At 42.1% G+C, this 19,461-nt stretch overlaps 1 protein-coding gene across 2 annotated transcripts in view; it reads left to right on the top strand.

Annotated features, from left to right (window-relative positions):
- GNG2 (guanine nucleotide binding protein (G protein), gamma 2) overlaps positions 1–19,461 on the top strand; it is a 114,254-nt gene that overhangs the window by 65,011 nt on the left and 29,782 nt on the right. The window contains exon 1 of one of the 2 annotated variants that reach the window (XM_005867884.2): positions 17,643–17,854. The exons of the other annotated variant lie outside the window; for it this stretch is intronic. Within the exon in view, the coding sequence (XP_005867946.1) occupies positions 17,800–17,854 (55 nt within the window). The 5' untranslated portion in view covers positions 17,643–17,799. Of the gene's footprint in view, positions 1–17,642; positions 17,855–19,461 lie in introns of those variants that run through there. 2 annotated transcript variants of the gene reach the window in all.

The following is a 19,461-nucleotide window of genomic DNA, read 5'->3' as shown; positions in this document are numbered from 1 at the left end:
CCGGCTTTCAAAATGATTTCTCATTTACAAAATTTCTTCTATCAAAGTAGAGACAGTCCCCAAATGCTCTGGCATCAAAATACCCAGTCACCACCCTTCCCAGCAAAACCCAGCCACTGCTGAGAAGATAGGTAAAGAAGGAGCGATTTTTCCATAGAGGCACTAGCTGAGCTCTGGGAGGAAAGCATCAGAAAATTGCATCCCATTTGTCAAATGGCCAAGACAGGACTGGTTTCCTTGTCCTGCAATCTCCTCTGGAATCTTCCTTCGAGATGCAACATGCTCTAGGGAATTGGCGCCTAAACCTTATTTGGTGTCTTTTTTATTACTTAACATCTAGCAAATGCTGTATTTTAAAATCAGAATTTCCTCTGATTAAGGAATTCAGAATTAATCAAGAAAGTTTTTTTGTTCCCTGAAAGTAAAAATTGGGCTTTTTTTTTTTAATAAAAAAGACATACCATTGAGATATTTAGCCATGATTATTTTAATCATAAAAGCAAATCTAAATTTTTGATCATTCCCTTATCAATCATCAGACACATTATATTATTTTAAACACTATCAAGCAATCCCCACTTCCCTCTCCAAAATAAGGAAGAAGACTAAAGTTACAGAGTAATAAGCCAGAGTGATAATGGGAAAACAGTGGGATAGAAGCGATTCCCCAGAGCATTTTTTTAAAAAACATAGTTATATTGACTTCAGAGAGGAAGGGAAAGGGAGAGAAAGAGATAGAAAGAAACATCAATGATGAGAGAGAATCATTGATCAGCTGCCTCCTGCACACCCCTCACTGGGGATCAAGCCTGCAACCCAGGCATGTGCTCTGTGCCCTGACCAGGGATTGAACCTGTGACTTCCTGGTTCATGGATTGATGCTCAACCACTGAGCCACGCTGGCTGGGCATTTTTGACAGTGTCTCAGACACCTGCCGAGGTCGGGGCCTAATAAGATTTGGCTGTGGCACCAAGGTGTGGTCATACATGCTGGTGAGCACTGCACAGAGCAGCTGCCCGCAGTTCTGCTTAGCTGTCCTTACATAAACAGAAATCTCAAGAGGGAGCCTTTTTAAAATATAAAGTTGACTTTTATCTCTTTCATTTAAAAAGGAACAGATTCTGCAGTTTCATTTTTGATAAGATGAGGCTAAGTGCTGAATCCAAATTTCAAAAAAATATCTGTCCATCCTAACTTACACAAAGGTATTTTCTACAAATAAAAATGTAGTTGTTCATCTCTGGTGTGGTCCCCATGAGAGAACACTTACCTTGCGTTTTGCAGGCTATCTTTTTGATCATTTATGCTTCTCAAAATAAGTAACATATCCTATATAATAAAAGGCTAATATGCAAATCGACCAAACGGTGGAACGACTGGTCACTATGATGCACACTGACCACCAAGGAGCAGACGATCAACGCAGGAGCTGCCCCCTGGTGGTCAGTGCACTCCCACAGGGGGAGCGCCGCTCAGCCAGAAGCTGGGCTCACCAGTGGGCTCACACCTGGCGAGCGCAGCAGCGGTAGTGGGAGCCTCTCCCGCCTCCGCTGCAGGCAAATGGTAAGGAGCAAGGGGTCCTGGACTGTGAGAGCCCCGGACTGGGAAAGGGATGTCTGACTTCCGGCTTAGGCCCAATCCCCTGGGGGGGAGGGGGGAGGGCCTAAGCCAGCAGACAGACATCCTCCAAGGGGTCCTGGACTGTGAGAGGGCACAGGCTGGGCTGAGGGACCCCCCCCCCTCCAGTGCACGAATTTCACGCACTGGGCCTCTAGTATACACAAAAATAAGACAGATTTTACTTGGATCCAGCTATAAAATAGAAACTAAAGCAGAGGATCACTTAGGCAGAAAGTTAATGCTACTGACTTGAATGTTTTCTTCTTTGTGAAAGAGTTGAAAGTGTTACACTTTTGGGAGAAATTCTACATAATTCTCAAGGAAATAGAATTTAGAAAACTGTTTATAATTCAGCTAGTGTGAAAAAAATGTTAATTTCAATTCCATTAATTCACAGTTCGTTTTGTTTCAGATAGCAACTGATTGAAGTTAATTTTACTCAACAGACCTTTACTCAGTGGATAATAATGCAAGTGATTATAATATACTAATGTGTAAACAAGATTGTAAGAGTAATGTTTAAAATGTTAAAAGAATAATTTGTTTTTGAGCATCCTGAAGGTCTTTTGATATAGTTCTTTACATATAAATGTGCAGGTCAAATGGGAACATGCCAAACACATATTATTTTTTCTAATCTTTCAAGCAGGTCCCCAAAGAAGTGTATTATGGCAAACTCTGCTCACCTACTTTGAGTTACCCTCAGAATTTAAAAGTAATGCATTCCTCCTAACAGTATTCCATAATTTACATGTTTCTGACTGGTCATCTACTTAGTTTGATTATCAAGATTTAACATTATAATCAGTCAACCCTGTAGGTTTCTGACCCTGAATAAAAGGTAGATTTGTAAGCCAACTAGACTTCTGCTGATGGAGACTTTGTCCATTTGCACATGTTCTGCTTGAGTAGTGGATGTGGTCCAGGTAATGAGCAGTGAAGAACAGAGGTTTATTAGGCAAAATGTAGAGCAGCCTAAGATCATCTTTAACACTGTGTTTGCTGAGTCTTCGGTGTAAGTTCATTTAACAAATATTAATCGCGCACGTATTACATACCAGGTTCTCGGCAAACAAAACAGATTTAGCCCCTGTCCTCCTGGAGCTCACAGTTAAGCTGTGACACAGACACATACCACTATCTATACAATTACACATTGTGACATGGAAGGACTCTGAAGGATAGGAACAGGGTGCCATGAGATGCAATAGGGAAGACTTCCTTTGTTTTTGTTTGTTTCCATTTTATTGAATTTATTGGGCTGACACTGGCTAACAAAATTATATAGGTTTCAGGTGCACAATTCTACAACACGGCATTTGTATGCTGTATTGTGTGTTCACCAGCCCAAGTCAAGTCTCCAGGGAAGACTTACTTTGGATAGAACTTGTAAGTGGAAAGGTCCAGGAGAGCATCAGGGATTTTGTGCTCTTAGAATAGTGTCTCTTGAATGGTTCTTAGTCCCTCCTTCCCTCTCATCCTTTTAACCGACCAGAATGCCCCAACCATGAATTTTGCTTTTGTTACTGCCATTACTGATCTTTCTTAACCAAGACATCATACATTTATGTAGGCTTGTGATCTGGGTTCTGCTCTGGACTTTCTAAGAACTAGTTCTGTGTCCCAAGAAAAGTCACCTAACTTCCATTGACTCTCATTCTTTTTCCTATAAAACAAGAGAATTAAGATGATATGATTTCTGAGGTCTTTTTAGATCCAAAGTCCTCAAAGGCTGTATGGTATAGTGACAAAAAGTACAGACTCTGGAACCAGATTGTGGGGGTTCAAATCCCAGCTTTGTCACCTATTGACTGTGTGACCTTGGGGAAGCTTCTTAACCTCTCTGTGCATCCATTTCCAAATATGTAAAATGGGGGTAATATTAGTACCACCACATAGTGTTGTGAGAATGCAGTAAGTTAATTTAAGTACTTAGAACAGTGCCTGCCTCATGGTAAGTAGGTAAGAAGTGTTACTATTATTATTAATATCATGTTTCTATACAGACTACTAATCACCGCCCCTATCTGTGAAGTGGCCTGTTCACCTTAGTCTCAACCTGCATGACACCCTAAATAACCCTCAGCCAAGCGAGTAATGCTCTAACCAGGTGTGAATCGCTCTTCTGGCTCTTTTGTGTGTACTTCCTGTGGTGTGTTTGGTTAGCACACTGTACAAACATGTTTTGAACAGTCTTATTCCTCTTCAGCAGAATCAGCTTTGCTTTGTTCCAGGGCCACAAAATGACCTGAAAGGATGGGATTCCAATAGATGCAGAATGCTCAAGACACTGGAGCAAACATGCAAACAGACTAATGTGTGGGAACCAAGATTTACAATCCCACAATTCCTAACAAACCTCCCTTTGTTTTAAAGGGACAACTTTTTATTGCTGATAGAGGGGCAATAACTATTTGATATCCACAGGGACTCTCTTCTTCCTTCGAACACAGGCAGGTAATTAAGTCCCTCAGTATGGGATGTGTACAGGATATTAAACTAGTGCTTGCTTCATAACGTCGTTACACCTGCGGCCAGGGCCACAGAGCAGCGGAGATCAATGCCATTACCAGAGGTGCTGAGATGTGGGTTCTCTCAGGGCAATGAGTTTTTGTTCTTTTTAAGCAACATAATGAGACCTCATAAATTAAACTTGGGAAGGATTTTTCAAATCCTGAGAAGTTCTTTAAAAATGATAAGAATTCATTTCAGCCGATGCCTGCCTACTGTAGAGATTCTGTTTTAATCAAGCTAATAAAGAATTGCGATAAGCATCATTTTCTCTCCATTTCTTAATGAATCCAAATCTCTAAAACCCCACCGTTTTTTCTTTGTACTATTTTTCCAGGGCATTTTCTTCATAAGTGGTAGTAGCACCTGGATTTAGTGAGATTGTGATAAAATTTTATTAAATGTTTAATTAATGAAGGATGAATTGAGACTGTACTATATATCTTTGGTTTCTCTGTGTGTAGGAGGGGGGTGAGGTACACATGTGTGTTTAATCATGTGACAGCCAAATAAGTCAAATTGTGAACCTCTAGCCTTTTTCTGTATACTTATTCAGATTCTGGGATGTCTGAAATGGTTTAGGAGATTTTGCTTCTTTAGGAAAAGAGGAAAAAAAAACTAGGGTAGTATGATGGGCAGAAAATTGCTTGAATCTTGTAAAGTTTAAATTGTAGATGTTTAGAGAAAAAGAAAAGGAGAAGAAACAGATAAAAAATTAAGTCTATTCAGAGAACACCTAGTTCCCTGAGATTTTTCTGGAGCCCAGAGCACTAAGATTTCTGTGAAATGTTCCTTGCGTGGACGGATCCCTTTCTGGGGAAGAGTGGTTGTCCAGCCACCTGCTCTCCACAGTGACACCACCACCTAGACCCCACTCCCTACCCACCACCAAACCCTGGAGCTTTCACCTCAGAAAGGGCCTGGCACTTCCCACTGCCCCTCCTCCGTCCCCAGGGAGCCTCCTTCCCCTGTCAGTTTCTCCTCCCGCTGCAAAGACTGCTCAGAAGGAGCTCAGTTTTCCCTAACGAGTCAGAAACAAAAATGTCTTTATGTGGGAGTCTGTTTAAGGAATAACCGACTCCTGTTCATAAAGGCCCCTTTCATTCTGTTTGCTGGTATGTGCTTCCTGGGCAGCCGCGGGTGGGATGCTCAATGGAGCCCAGTCAGAGATGCAACTGCTAATTTCCGAGGTTGTGCGGGGGCGGGGGGCGGAGTGTGCACAGGCCGTGGGACGCTTTGCACCAGCGCCCGCAGCTCTGCCTTCAACAGGCCGGCATGCATTTTGTCAGCAGAGCAGTTCGTTCTGCCAAATACCTTTCTTTGTGGCTTTCCATGTACAGGAGGTTTTATTTTTCACAAAATCCCCCTGTAGAAATGTAACAACTGAGCAGCGAAAATAATAGGCATTAAGTAGGAAATGAGTGGAAGCTGCCTAAGGTGTCTTTCTATGGCAGCCAGGGTAAGCCAGTGGGGCGCGTTTCCTGTTGAAGCCATCACCAGGATGCCCAGAGCGAAGTGGGGCGATTCCGAGAGAGTCCCTGCTTGGTCTTGGGTCTTGGGCGGAATTACATGAAAACTGGAGCCTGAATTGTGGCGGTAAAGAGAGGGTTGACTTAGTGATCCACGACTATTTTTGAAGCTATGAAATCAAAAGGTTAAATTTCCCCCCATATATACACAAATATATATGTATATGATTTATATATGTGACATATATATATTTATATGACATAAATTTAAATGAAAAGACATCTGTATGTGGGACTCTTAGTGGACTTCATAGCACCTTCTTAAACTGCGATGATGCTACTATATACCAGGATTAATACAGTAAACGTTTCACTCTATTTTATTTTTTTTAATTTTACATAAAAATAAACATGGAATGGAGTGAAAAATGTATATGAATTTAAGATAAAATGGAGCGTAACCCTTGCTTGTGATAGGAAAGGCACACAGATTCCCTAGGCCGTGGTCAGCAAACCGCAGCTCGTGAGCCACATGCGGCTCTTTGGCCCCTTGAGTGTGGCTCTTCCACAAAATTCTACGTGGGAGCACGCACATACAGTGCGATTGAAACTTCGTGGCCCATGCACAGAAATCAGTATTTTGTGGAAGAGCCACACTCAAGGGGCCAAAGAGCCGCATGTGGCTCGCGAGCCGCAGGTTGCCCACCACTGGAAGGAGCAGGATGTGAGAATGAAATAGTCCCTGAGCATAGGTTTACTCTCCTCTCAGCCTCAGCAGACACCTGGAGACTTCTCAGCTTAGGGCTGGCATGCAGGTCAGCAGGTATGGGCAGCAAATGTCAGAAAGACTCTCTACTCAAAAAATCTAAACCCCCCACACCTACTTTTAGTCTATAGCTAAATTCATTAGCCTTTTCAGGCTTTTTTTTTATGTCTTGGTAGGTTTAAGCAGTTGGTCATCCACATCTTAGTATGAATTACTTTAAACAACTAGTTTTCTGTTCTGCTTGGCTTTACAAACCAAATCAGAAGCTGTGAATTCCTAATGTAAGATCACTTAAGTCTTGTGGACTACAGAGCTAGCCACGTCATTCATCTGAGGCTGTTTCCTAATCTGGAAATAGGAATGATAGCACCTGCTTTGCCATCATAGAACAGCTATGAAGTCAAAATGATGTACAATGTGCATAGAAGACCTCTCAAATTATGAAGTACTATTTAAACATCATTATCTCTATTCATAATTTTAGTTGAGACTAGTTACCAGATGGGGAAGAATGGTATAGGAAGAGTTAATTTTGAAATATGAAACATTTAGGAAGATCAGGCCTACAGCATTATCTCAGTGAGGGACCTGGGTGTTTGAAAGTATTGCAAATCAGATGAGAGAAGGAAGAAGAAAGAGGTGAGTAAATGCCAGAACAAAGTTCTGCCCTGCAGTTCAGCAGAGGTCCTTGAGGTAGACTCCTGATTGCCCAAGTTGCTATAAAGGAAAAAGTCCATAGATGAGATTCATCTTAAATTGTTAGACAATCCCCAGGACACGGACTATGAAGTTCTGAGTAAAATAGTTCTCAAATCAATGATCTATCAAAAGTGTAAATAATTGAAGGTAAACACTGGTTTCACTTACCTTTCAAAATCTGTAATGCTCTTGTTTGCTTCTCATGATGCTGCTTGCTATCTCTTCTCTGGTGTTCATCATCCTAGCGATAGCAGCAGTCACTAGGCAAGGTATGGGGCACTATTCTACCCTGTACCTGAATCATCTTATTTTATCTTCACGGCAATCCTAAGAACTAGATACTTTAACACTCCCATTTTACAGTTGACAAAGCTGAGGCTGAGTATTTAAGTAACTTGGCCAGTTGGTATATTTACCAACTGGTCAAGTTACTTAAATACTAAGTAGTGCAACTATAGAATTGAGTAGATACTGTATCTCTTGTTGTACTTCCTTCCAACCCACGGCATAGCCATTGTAGGTAAAGATAATTATAATGAACAGAAGACAAGAAACACTCAGAGTCGGCTCCTCTGACCATCAGAGGACACGCCTGTCTTTGGGACCAGCACTCAGATTCTCTTATGACTTGACCTTGCAACCTTAAATGTACTTGGACAGGTGAGGACAGAGTAGGCCCAAAAGGAAAAGACTCCAAGGACGTGCTCGGTTGTGTTTTTATTTTGTTTTCTAAGCTGAATAAGGGTTTGAGAAGAATGAGGTGTAGGGACATTGAGAACACAGAGTGTCATTTTTAAAAGTGATCTGTAGTATTTAGTGAGCTCTTAAATCTGTTGTCGGCCATGATGAAATACATTGATTTGTTCTGCTGTCTCCCAGATCCCCCTGAAATCATCACTTTGACATTGCTTGCTTCTAACACCAGGCTTCACCAAAGTGCATCTGAGTTTATTTGGAGAAAGTCAGGAAGAGCAAAGCAAAGCAAAATAGTGGCTTCTCCATCTTACCTTTAAAAAATATCCTGCCTCTTCCCTTCTAAATATGACATAAAAAAGTACATTCATATGTTTTTTATACTAAGTAGTGCAACTATAGAATTGAGTAGATACTGTGTTTCCTTGTTGTACTTCCTCCTAACCCACAGCATAGCCATTGTAGGTAAAGGTAATTATAATGAGCAGAAGACAGGAAACACTCAGAGTCGGCTCCTCTGACCATCAGAGGACACGCCCTTCTTTGGGACCAGCACTCAGATTCTCTTATGCAAGACTTGACCTTGAAACCTTAAATGTACTTGGACAGGTGAGGACAGAGTAGGCCCAAAAGGAAAAGACTCCAAGGACGTGCTCGGTTGTGTTTTTATTTTGTTTTCTAAGCTGAATAAGGGTTTGAGAAGAATGAGGTGTAGGGACATTGAGAACACAGAGTGTCATTTTTAAAAGTGATCTGTAGTATTTAGTGAGCTCTTAAATCTGTTGTCGGCCATGATGAAATACATTGATTTGTTCTGCTGTCTCCCAGATCCCCCTGAAATCATCACTTTGACATTGCTTGCTTCTAACACCAGGCTTCACCAAAGTGCATCTAAGTTTATTTGGAGAAAGTCAGGAAGAGCAAAGAAAAGCAAAATAGTGGCTTTTCCATCTTACCTTTAAAAAATATCTTGTCTCTTTCCTTCTAAATGTGACATAGAAAGCACATTCATATGTTTTTTTAAAGGCAGAAGGTTTATATCTGACTCTTGAATGAGCTTTGGACTAATTTTTTCAGGGGCAGGGAGTGCAGTAGGTAGAAACGTAGACAGAGGTTGATGCTTCCGCATGCTGTGACCTACCCCAAACCACCACTGACACAGGAGAATGGTGGCTCCCAAACCGTTCCCTGTCTGAGATTTCTAATTTTTTAAATGATTATTTGTGTTATTCTTTACCCACTCTTATTTTTTAAAAGTCAATAAAATAAACTAACATTTATCATAGTCTAGGTATTAAAATTACCATAAGATAATCTTTTTGAAAAAATACTTGCCTCTAGGTACCAGATATCTGTATTTCTCTATTTTCAGGCTCATTCATATCAAATGACTTTCACTTATGTCTTGATCAGTAATAACTCAGGATGTGGGCAACTTTCTTACTCTCCTCCATGTTCAGAGAGAGGAGGCTCTTGGAGGCAAGTGCAACTGTCTGACTTGAGGCAAGTTGCCAAACACGCTTCAACTGGCTCCTTCTCTCAGGCTATTAATTAGGAGAAGAATCTTTCCTCCTTCCTGGGCTGCGCTGACCTTTTCATTTTTTGTCTCTGACCATTATCAGTCCCATTTGGTCAGATAATTCCATTTGAGTGCATAGTCGATCCAGCAACATGGTAAATAATTTTGCCTGGGATCAAATGTCTATTGCTTATCTGGAGCTGATGTCATTTTAAATTACAATCACCATATGTCTTTTCTCTGACCTCTTCTCCCAATTTACTGGTAAGAGCATTAAAATTCAGATTTATTTTTTGTAAGTCAGGCTCTCTAGTTCCACTAAGACCCACCTCCCACTGTGTGAATAACAGTAAATAACATGAAACCTCCCAAATCAGTCATGTCTGATTCTTTATGTCATTGGCTCAAATTATGATTCTACATCATGTAAGGCTGTCTTATTCATGTGACCAGGGATCACATAAGAATTCTTCTCCAAAGCTGGAGAAAACTGTTGGTATCTTTGTTTTCGGCTTCTGTTGTCAGCTTTTGTCACATATTTAAATTGAGTTTTTTGAGGGACACTGCCCCTTCCCTGCCCCCCCCCCCCGTGCATGAATTTCGTGCACCGGGCCTCTAGTTTGAGACATAATACATTACAAAATAATTACCACAATTAGGTAAGTTAACACATCCATTCCCTCACATAATTACCACTGTGTGCGTGTGTGTGTGTGTGTGTGTGTGTGTGTGTGTGTGTGTGTGATCTACCCTCTTGGCAACCTTCGGGGATATAGCACAGTATTATTAACTACAGTCACCATGTTGTATATTAAATTCATAGGACTTATCTTATAGCTGGATGTTTGTATCTTTTAACCAATATCCCCCCATTTCCCTCACCCCAGCCCCTGGCAACCACCATTTTACTCAGGCTGGCAGGGGAGGGCAATTGGGGGTGACCAGGCCAGCAGGGGAGGGCAGTTGGGGGCATTAGGCAGGCAGGCAGGTGAGTTGTTAGGAGCCTGTGGTCCTGGATTGCGAGAGGGATGTCCGACTGCCAGTTTAGGTCTGATCCCACAGGTAGTCGGAGATCCCAAGAGGGGTCCCAGATTGGAGAGGGTGCAGGCCGGGCTAAGGGACACCGCCCCTTCCACCCCTTCCAACCCCCCGTGCACGAATTTCGTGCACCGGGCCTCTAGTTTAAGACATAATACATTACAAAATAATTATCACAATTAGGTAAGTTAACACATCCATTACCTCACATAATTACCACTGTATGTGTGTGTGTGTGTGTGTATGTATGTGTGTGTGTGATCTACCCTCTTGGCAACCTTCGGGGATATAGCACAGTATTATTAACTACAATCACTATGTTGTATATTAAATTCACAGGACTTATAGCTAGATGTTTGTACCTTTTAACCAATATCCCCCCATTTCCCTCACCCCAGCCCCTGGCAACCACCATTTTACTTGGAGAGAAATTCTTATTTAACCTAACAGATCACTGTATTTAGTACTATAAACTCTTTTTTTATTTCTTCCTCTTTCTGGAAAAAAATATGGGTTAGGTTCCCTCCTAGGTACTTCCTGAGCTGTCTCCTGTCTTAGCACACAGACACCATGTTGAAATTGCCTCTTTCTGGGTCTGTCTTTACCTTTAGAGTATAAGCTCCTTGAAAACTGGGTTGTGTCCAGTTCCCCGTGTTAGCCTGGGCACCTAGCACCACCTGGCTCATTAGTAAGCAAGTCCCAAATCTCTTGATTACACTGAGCTCTGAAAGGAAAGTAGCCACAGAGGGTGGTGGGATTCTGTTTAATTGCCCAGTTAGAGTAAATAAAGCCACACAGGTGTTTAGGAAGAATGATCTGTTACATAAGAAAGACTGACAGTTTTTAAAACTACAGTGGGCCTTGACTTACAAGTTTAATTCGTTCTGAGACCGAGCTCGTTAAGGAGCTCATTAACTCAAATTATTCTATCAACTCAATGCAAAAAATCGGCCGAGAGACAGCTGGTATCTCAAAAAACTCGTTAGTCGAGACACTCGTAAGTCAAGGCCCCACTGTAAGTCTTTGGGTGTGTTTTGTTTGTTTTTGGTTGTTTTGTTTTGTTTTTTGCAAACAATGGGAAGAAAAGATGATTGATCTCCTGTGTAATTAAAATCCTAAGGTTTTGTTGTGACACCAAAACACTTCATGAAAATACCAAGTCTCCTCTGAAGTCCCTCTTGGGTGTCTGCCTTTTGTCTGTCTTTGAACCATCACAGTACCTCGTGTGAACTAAGCCATTGTCTCATAGCAGCCGTGGACTCCCTTTGTTTGCACTACACCATGACTTCAGTAATTCTAAGAGACTTTTACTGAAGATTCTGTTCTGTCCTTTGTGTATATGTGGAACACTTAGGAATAATATTTTACAAGCAAGTAAGTATATTGAGATTAGGGTGTTTAGAAACAAATTCTAGGAATTTCAAATGACTTTGTAACGTCAGAGTATTATTTAGACCTCTGTAAAATGAACTGGGCTCTTTTGCTTCATCAGGAGTCACCTGCATGACAAGCCCAGCAAGTAAGCTGGTTCAGACGCAGGGGTGTGTATTGTTTCTTTCCCAGCTGTTTTAAAAAGCTGCTGCGATGGGGCCACTGACTTTTCGTTCATCCCATTCCTATCCACCCCAATGGTGGGTGCAGCTCCTAGCTGCACGACCCATCAAACATTCGCTCAAGAAGGGAAAAGATGTGAGGATGCTAAGGATCCAGAGTCACTCACTAAGCAGCCTTTCAAACACACCAGGTTTCTGAAAATGGGTATCTACAAATCACAGAGTTCTCTGGCAACTGCAGCAGAATTGGCTTTATCTTTAGAGCCAGGCAAAGGTAAAGAAAGAATACCAGACATTGTCATAACTGTAAGCCTTATGTGCCAGAGCCAAAAGCAATTGGGTGTGGGCGAGGTTAATGAATATCCAAGTGTTGAAACTAAACATAAGTCTACCTCTCTTTCCTACTCAGTTTTGGTTTGATTTTCATGGAAATATTCTTCAGGATGAGAGGAGACTTGCCACAGGGACTCTCTGGACCCTCCTATGCTTGGCCAGGTGGAAAACACAAGGAGGATGTGAGGCTGGCATTGAGAGGAGAGGCTGGCTGTCATAATTGGTGTAGGTTGCTTTGATGCCAGTTTGACAGATAAATGAACATTTTTAAAGAAGATTCAATGCCTCTGGAAAACTATTTGCTAGGATGATAATATCTGTTCCCACCAGCCAGAAGAAAATGTATCATCCTCATTTTAAACTCACCCATAATGACAGTGTCTCTCTCCAGGGCTTCCAGAATATGTTTCTATACAGACTACTAATCACCGCCCCTATCTGTGAAGTGGCCTGTTCACCTTAGTCTCAACCTGCATGACACCCTAAATAACCCTCAGCCAAGCGAGTAATGCTCTAACCAGGTGTGAATCGCTCTTCTGGCTCTTTTGTGTGTACTTCCTGTGGTGTATTTGGTTAGCGCACTGTACAAACATGTTTTGAACAGTCTTATTCCTTTTCAGCAGAATCAGCTTTGCTTTATTCCAGGGCCACAAAATGGTTGTTCAGCCCTGTCCTGCCATGTTTCTTGGTGATGGGGCCTAGCTAACCCATCTCCACCATAAGCAAAATGTTTCTGGATCTGAGCTCCATTCCTGGGTCCTACTTAATGAAGGAAATTAGTCATTTTCATAGAAAAGATCTACTAAGAAAAGAGATTCTACTTTCTGGGGTTTTCTAGTGAAAGTACCAGTTCTCAGAGACATAAGAATTGCCTTGTATTCACTGTCTGTGAGCTTGGTCAGGTCACTTGCTGTCTCTATTGTTTCTTCATCTGAAAATCTGTTTCTGATTTGCCTCAAAGGTGCTTTCCCCAAACAGAGGGAAATATAGTATGAGTTCTTGAAGGTAACCTTCCACAATTATACCTACCATTCTATGTTGATGGCCTAAAATTAAATGAAACAAATGAGCCTTGGGTGTATCACTTAGAAGTTAGCATCAAATCCCCTAACCCGTGGTCGGCAAACCGCAGCTCGTGAGCCACATGTGGCTCTTTGGCCCCTTCAGTGTTGCTCTTCCACAAAATACCGGCTCTTCCACAAAATACCGACTTCTGCGCATGGGCCACGAAGTTTCAATCGCACTGTATGTGCGCACCCGCACGTGGTATTTTGTGGAAGAGCCACACTGAAGGGGCCAAAGAGCCACATGTGGCTCGCGAGCCACGGTTTGCCGACCACGGCTAACCTATATAGGTAAGAACACTATTTAGAGGCCCAACAGGAAACCTGTTTTAAAGCTAACTTCCTGTAAGGTATTATCTATTTATTTATTTACCCTCACCTGAGGATATGTTTTTAAGAATTTGAGAGAGAGAGAGAGAAAGTGAGAGAGAGGGAAGAGAGAGAAAGAGAGAGAGAGGTGAGAGAAACATCCATCAGTTGCCTCCTGTACGTGCCTAACCAGGTTGAAAAGTTACTGTGAAAATTAACTTGGTTGTCTATCGGTGGAAAGATTATAGGAAATTTTTTTCCTGAATATCTGTGTTTTGAGGGACAATGAAGAAACAGCAGGCTCAATAGATTGGTGTCCTGAATTCTTAGAAGTGAAGTAGAGTGGGAGTGATCCAGAAAGGTAGGAAATGGACATGAGAGAATGGAAAGTTTGAATTCTCTTTTCAGCCAGCTGGGGTCCTCTTGGTCTTAGGGCTTTTCTGCATATTTACCCATTTTCCTTAGACATTTAATTTTAGAATTTGGGCTGTGTTGAGAATTATCTGTGTTGAGAGAGTCCCAGAGCTGTGAGATTTCATGATAACAGTGACAGGAAAGGAACTATGTTAATATCTCTTGAACAACTAGCAAAAAAACATAAAAGGAATCAAGCATTCATCCACCTCAATTCTCTCATTTTATAGAAAGGGAAATCGGGGCCAAAAGGGGTAAAATGACTCACCTATGATTATGCAGCAAAGTTGAAACTCAAATCCAGACCTCCAGCCTCAGATTTCAGTACTCTGTATTACTCCACACTGATTCTGACATTTCTTCATGAACATTGGTTCAGTACCTTGGGGTAGCATGACTCAGCTCATTGAGCATCCTCATGGCCCTGCTATGTCCACAGACCTCTGTCTTTCCTTCCAATTTCCATCAATAGAACCACATTTATTAAAAAGAGATGTCTTCTAAAAATTCCTTAGGGATCTACATAATTATCTGTTTCTCCTTCCACACAACATCGAGCCTATTTTATTCAAGTGCAGGGATCTGCTTAGCAAATACTATTCACTCACTAATCAGGGAAACTGTAGTCAAATTTGCTGGTTATCTACATTCTTTGCAAAAATAGTACAAAAAATTACTAAGGTGGGAAAATCAAGTCCAATTCTTCTAGTCTAAGTAAATCAGAATGTCTCACTGTTGAGTAGTGATCAGCATAGGGTAGGGAGGGGTCAGCAGAGAGAGCAGGCTATTGCTTTGACTTCATTGACTCCCTTCTCCCCTCCCCCTACCAAATTTGCTGGTTATCTACATTCTTTGCAAAAATAGTACAAAAAATTACTAAGGTGGGAAAATCAAGTCCAATTCTTCTAGTCTAAGTAAATCAGAATGTCTCACTGTTGAGTAGTGATCAGCATAGGGTAGGGAGGGGTCAGCAGAGAGAGCAGGCTATTGCTTTGACTTCATTGACTCCCTTCTCCCCTCCCCCCATTTTCCTAATAGGTTTTGCCTAGTAGTGACCACACATTGGGGGTGGGGGAAACAACTGAGTAAGAACCTGAACCTTAATAATGCTTCCAATTTAGAGAGTACTAAAATGTTAGAAATACTCAAGAAACAGTAAAAAGTGCATCTAACTTTTGAACCAGGATTTAAGTCTTTGATTCTGACACCGGGTTATAGCTGTTTTGTTTTTGTTTTTTTTCATTGTTGAGATATATCCCTCATTCCCCCCCTCCTTTTTCTCCCTCCACCTGGCTCCTCCCCTACCCTTTTTAAAAGGCAATTCATGTAATCACTCTGGCCCTTAAGTTTTTTTCATCTGTGAAATAAGGATCTTGGTTCAGTGAATTTCAAATGTCTTATATTTAGCTGCTCATCAAGCATTGGTGGCATAAATTTGCAGAGGAGCTATTTCCTAACTTGCTCATTCCTAGAAAAATCCTGAACTCTTATCCTGGAAGAGGCCTCCTTTCATGAGCCCCTCAGGGGCTGCCCAAACTGGCCCAAATGTTAAATAAAGCACAGTGCCACTCTGGGCTCTATACATTGAGAGGCATTTTCTAAACCTGTGTCACAAGTGATTCAAGGGTATTGAATCAGTGATTAGGTAGTTCTGCAATATAACTTCTGGGTTCTGCTCAACTCTGAGATTTAATAACTCTGTGAATTCCAGAGTATATTAATTAAGTTCAGTCCAGTTCATTGTCTTTACTTTCTCAGAACTGCGCTAGGTACCTGGGGATTGGTCTCAAAGGTGTTCATTCCAGGAGGGCAGGCTAGAAAAAGAAGCAAGTGAGCAGCCAAGGTGGTTAAGTAGCTCCTGAAAATAGTGTCTGCAATGGAAGTGCTTTGGGGACTATATATGCACAATTACCAAACCCTGTCATCGGCACACCAAAACGGTGACATTTCATGTGTATATAGAAATTATACTTAGATAAAACTCACTTTACAAAAAGCACATGTAAGATGACCTACCCAAGTCCTCATTTCCGACAAGTTCCTTTCACCCTTTGGAGATGGCAAGTAAACAGCTGTCCTGTGGAGAAGGGCCCTTTTCTTGCCTCTCCTCTCCTGCCACCCAGGGTGCTTCTGACTCGGTGTGGACAGTGGTTGTCTATGTCCTTACTCAGTGACAAAGTAAAAAAAAAAAGGTTCCTTGTTTCTTCATCTTTCATTTCTTACATTTTTTTCTCTGTTCACTCCTTATGATCAGAAGGATATTGGCCTGGCAATTTATTTTATGCACCTAGAGCAGCAGTTTTAAAAAGACAGCACTGTTTAAAATAATAACAAAACGGCTCTGTATGACATACCAGAGATATGTAATAGCCTTAAAAGATGGCATGTGAGTAATGGGAAACATTAGGATGACTCCATTCTCTTCAGGATGTTGGGCGGAGGAGGAACAAATCTTGCAGTGTGGATAATGAGAAAGTACCTCAGAAGGCCAGCATTTATGCGGGGCCCAGCAAATGGTTATGTGTGTTAGTTAATGTTATCTTCCCAGCATGATATTACACACCCAAAAGGCACTTGAAAAGTTACTGTGAAGATTAACTTGGTTGTCATCAGAAGGATTATAGGAGCTTTTTGTTTTCTAAATCTCTTGTGTTTTTCCGTTTTCCAATAATGGCTATGTATTTGTTTTATAAGAAAAACTCTTTTTAAAAGCGAATTGGGGGGAAATGGGCCTTTGCTTTCCCTGATATTAAACTAATAAAAAAAAGACAAACTCGAGCCGGCTTTGCTCAGGGGATAGAACGTCAGCCTGCGGACTGAATAGTCCCAAGTTCGATTCCAGTCAAGGGCACATGCCAGAGGGCGTGCAGGAGGCAGCCAATCAATGATTTTCCTCATCACTGATATTTCTAGCTCTCTCTCCCTCTCTGAAATCAATAAAAATATATTTTTTTAAAAAGAAGGGAGACGAGGCCTTCAATGCTGTGTTTTCGAGCTGATGCCTCACACGGGGATTCTGTCTGAGATGAGTGGTCACAGGTTGGTGGAGGGAGGGGGTATGGGATGCCAACGTTACAGAGGAGCTTTCAACATTGGACTGATGTGTACGCTCTCAGAGCATTTATGTAACTTTGCAACTGGGAAAAGGTATTGATGCTTTATATTTTGCAAAACAACCCAGAATGCATCTGGTCACCTGAGGATGTGTCCCTTGTTTGCAGGAGCCCGGAAATGGTAAAAGGGAAAGGGTGCAAGTCACAAGCTTATCTTTTGCCCCAAGAATGTGGGGCTACTTGAAGATCAAAGGAGATTTAGACCCTGGGAGGTGCCCTTTGCGGGGACATGTTTCATAGCACATTTGCTACCAAACCAAAGCCATTGTTCGCAATCTGCATCCAGACACATCTGGTGGGGCTACAGAGAGAGACCCGCCTGATGCTGTGTGCCAGGTACCCTTCCTCAGAAGTAACAAACATTTCCCGGTGCGTTTAATTAATATATGTACCCAAGGCCGGGTGCGGGGGTGCTCAGGACTTACATCCGTTTAAAATACGTATTGAGCTCAGTCTGTAAATACAACAGACAAGGTCTTTGACGTGTTTGCATTTAGAGGAGAAAAGAGACTGATGATATATAAATGAATTCAGTAACTCCAGGTGATTGTGATGCATTGAAGAAAATAAACAGGGCGATGTGCTGGGGAATGACAGGGGCGGACGCAGCACTCAGACAGTGTGATCAGGAGGAGACAGCATCTGACGCAGGTCTGCAGGAGGAAGCAGCGGCTGTGTGCGGCCCCTCCCAGGGAAGATGCAGCCCTGCAGAGCATTGCAGACCTCGGAGCAGCACGCACAGGAGCCCGAGGGTAAAGCCTGGCTTGACCTGTCTAACCAGCGAAGACAGAAAAATTTAGAGCAATTTGGGGGATAGAAGGGCACGTTTTATAAATATCTGTGGGAGGGACTCTGGACAGAATACTAATAATTGATAATACCAGTCGGCATGCAATTTTAAAAATAGGCAGAGGAATGGCTTGTTTTCTGCTAGCACTGGCTCCCGGGCTGGGGTGGGCTTGAGGGACTGAGGAGGCTGCTGTCGTTGCCGGGCAGGTTTCTCAGAGGACGAGAGGCGGCTGGAGCTGGGCTGTCAGTTATAAGCGTGCAGGAGGGCTGAGAGATGTGGCAAAATCATGGCCGCCACGGGCATGAGCTGTGTCGGGAGAACAGGGAGCAAGGCTGGTTTGGCTGAAGACTAGGACGGGGGATGCCGGCAGCAGCAGGCAGTGGAGACTTTGATGGAAATGCTCGCTGTGTGTGCACAGATGCTCTGCTGGCCTTTACCTACCGGAGATCGGCCTGAGGAGGAGGCAGAAGGCAATTAGCCTCAGGTGCTAGGCTTGCAGGTTTATTCTGTAGCTACGATACACGGATGTGAGCCTTTGCCTCCAGAAGATACCAGTGAAAGAAAGTGCCTGCCTGGAATGATTGGGGTAGCACATCTGCTCGGTGGCTGGTTTCCTTAGAGACCCTGTGTGTAACCTGGGCATATGCGTCTGACTCGCACACATGAAGCGCTCACTAAATCCTGGTTTGCTAATTCCATGTCATAATGGATTTTCAAATCATCTCCATCTCTTCCATAGGTTGTCAATGCAAATCAGAAAGTTCGAAATTGAATGTAAAGATGTACTCATCTTCCTCCCCAAAAAGATTTCCTTCCCTTTGGATTTTTTTTTTTTGAGTTCTTGCTTATTATTAAGTTCTCACTTAATAGAGTCACAGTTGGATATCATCATAGTTTTTGTTTGTTTGCTTGTTTGTTTGTTTTTCCCCTTTGCCTTAGTCCAGTGATAGCGAACCTCTGACACGCGTGTCAGAGGTGTCAGAGGTGACACGCGAACTCATTTTTTTTGGTTGATTTTTCTTTGTTAAATGGCATTTAAATATATAAAATAAATATCAAAAATAGAAGTCTTTGTTTTACTATGGTTGCAAATATCAAAAAATTTCTATATGTGACACAGCACCAGAGTTAAGTTAGGGTTTTTCAAAATGCTGACACGCTGAGCTCAAAAGGTTCGCCATCATTGCCTTAGTCCCTTACTCCTTTCCTGGGTTCCTTGTTGTGAGCATTGGAGGTTATGTATGTCATATTCTTGGGTCACAGTGCTTAGTAGTTGCTCAGTAAATAGGAATGGTCATTCTCTACTCATGCCTGCTTCTTGTGTAGCACTCCATTAGTTATAACACGCTGTTACAAGCAGGAAGCACACTCATGCAATCCTGCAGTTTACAACTGAGCCACTGAACTCCAGAAAGATTAAATGATTTTCCCACTGTAAAACAGCTTGAGAATGTCAGAATACACTAGAATTCAGATCTTCTATCGCCTAGTGCCTGTTTTTTCCTCTTGTACAACCCGTCAGTTGTATCACAGGGAATATCCCCAGACAACACAGTGATAAAAAAACAA

This window comes from Myotis brandtii, unplaced genomic scaffold, assembly GCF_000412655.1.
Source record: "Myotis brandtii unplaced genomic scaffold, ASM41265v1 scaffold253, whole genome shotgun sequence".
Taxonomy (NCBI): Eukaryota; Metazoa; Chordata; class Mammalia; order Chiroptera; family Vespertilionidae; genus Myotis; species Myotis brandtii.
This window is presented reverse-complemented; position numbering and strand designations above follow the sequence as displayed.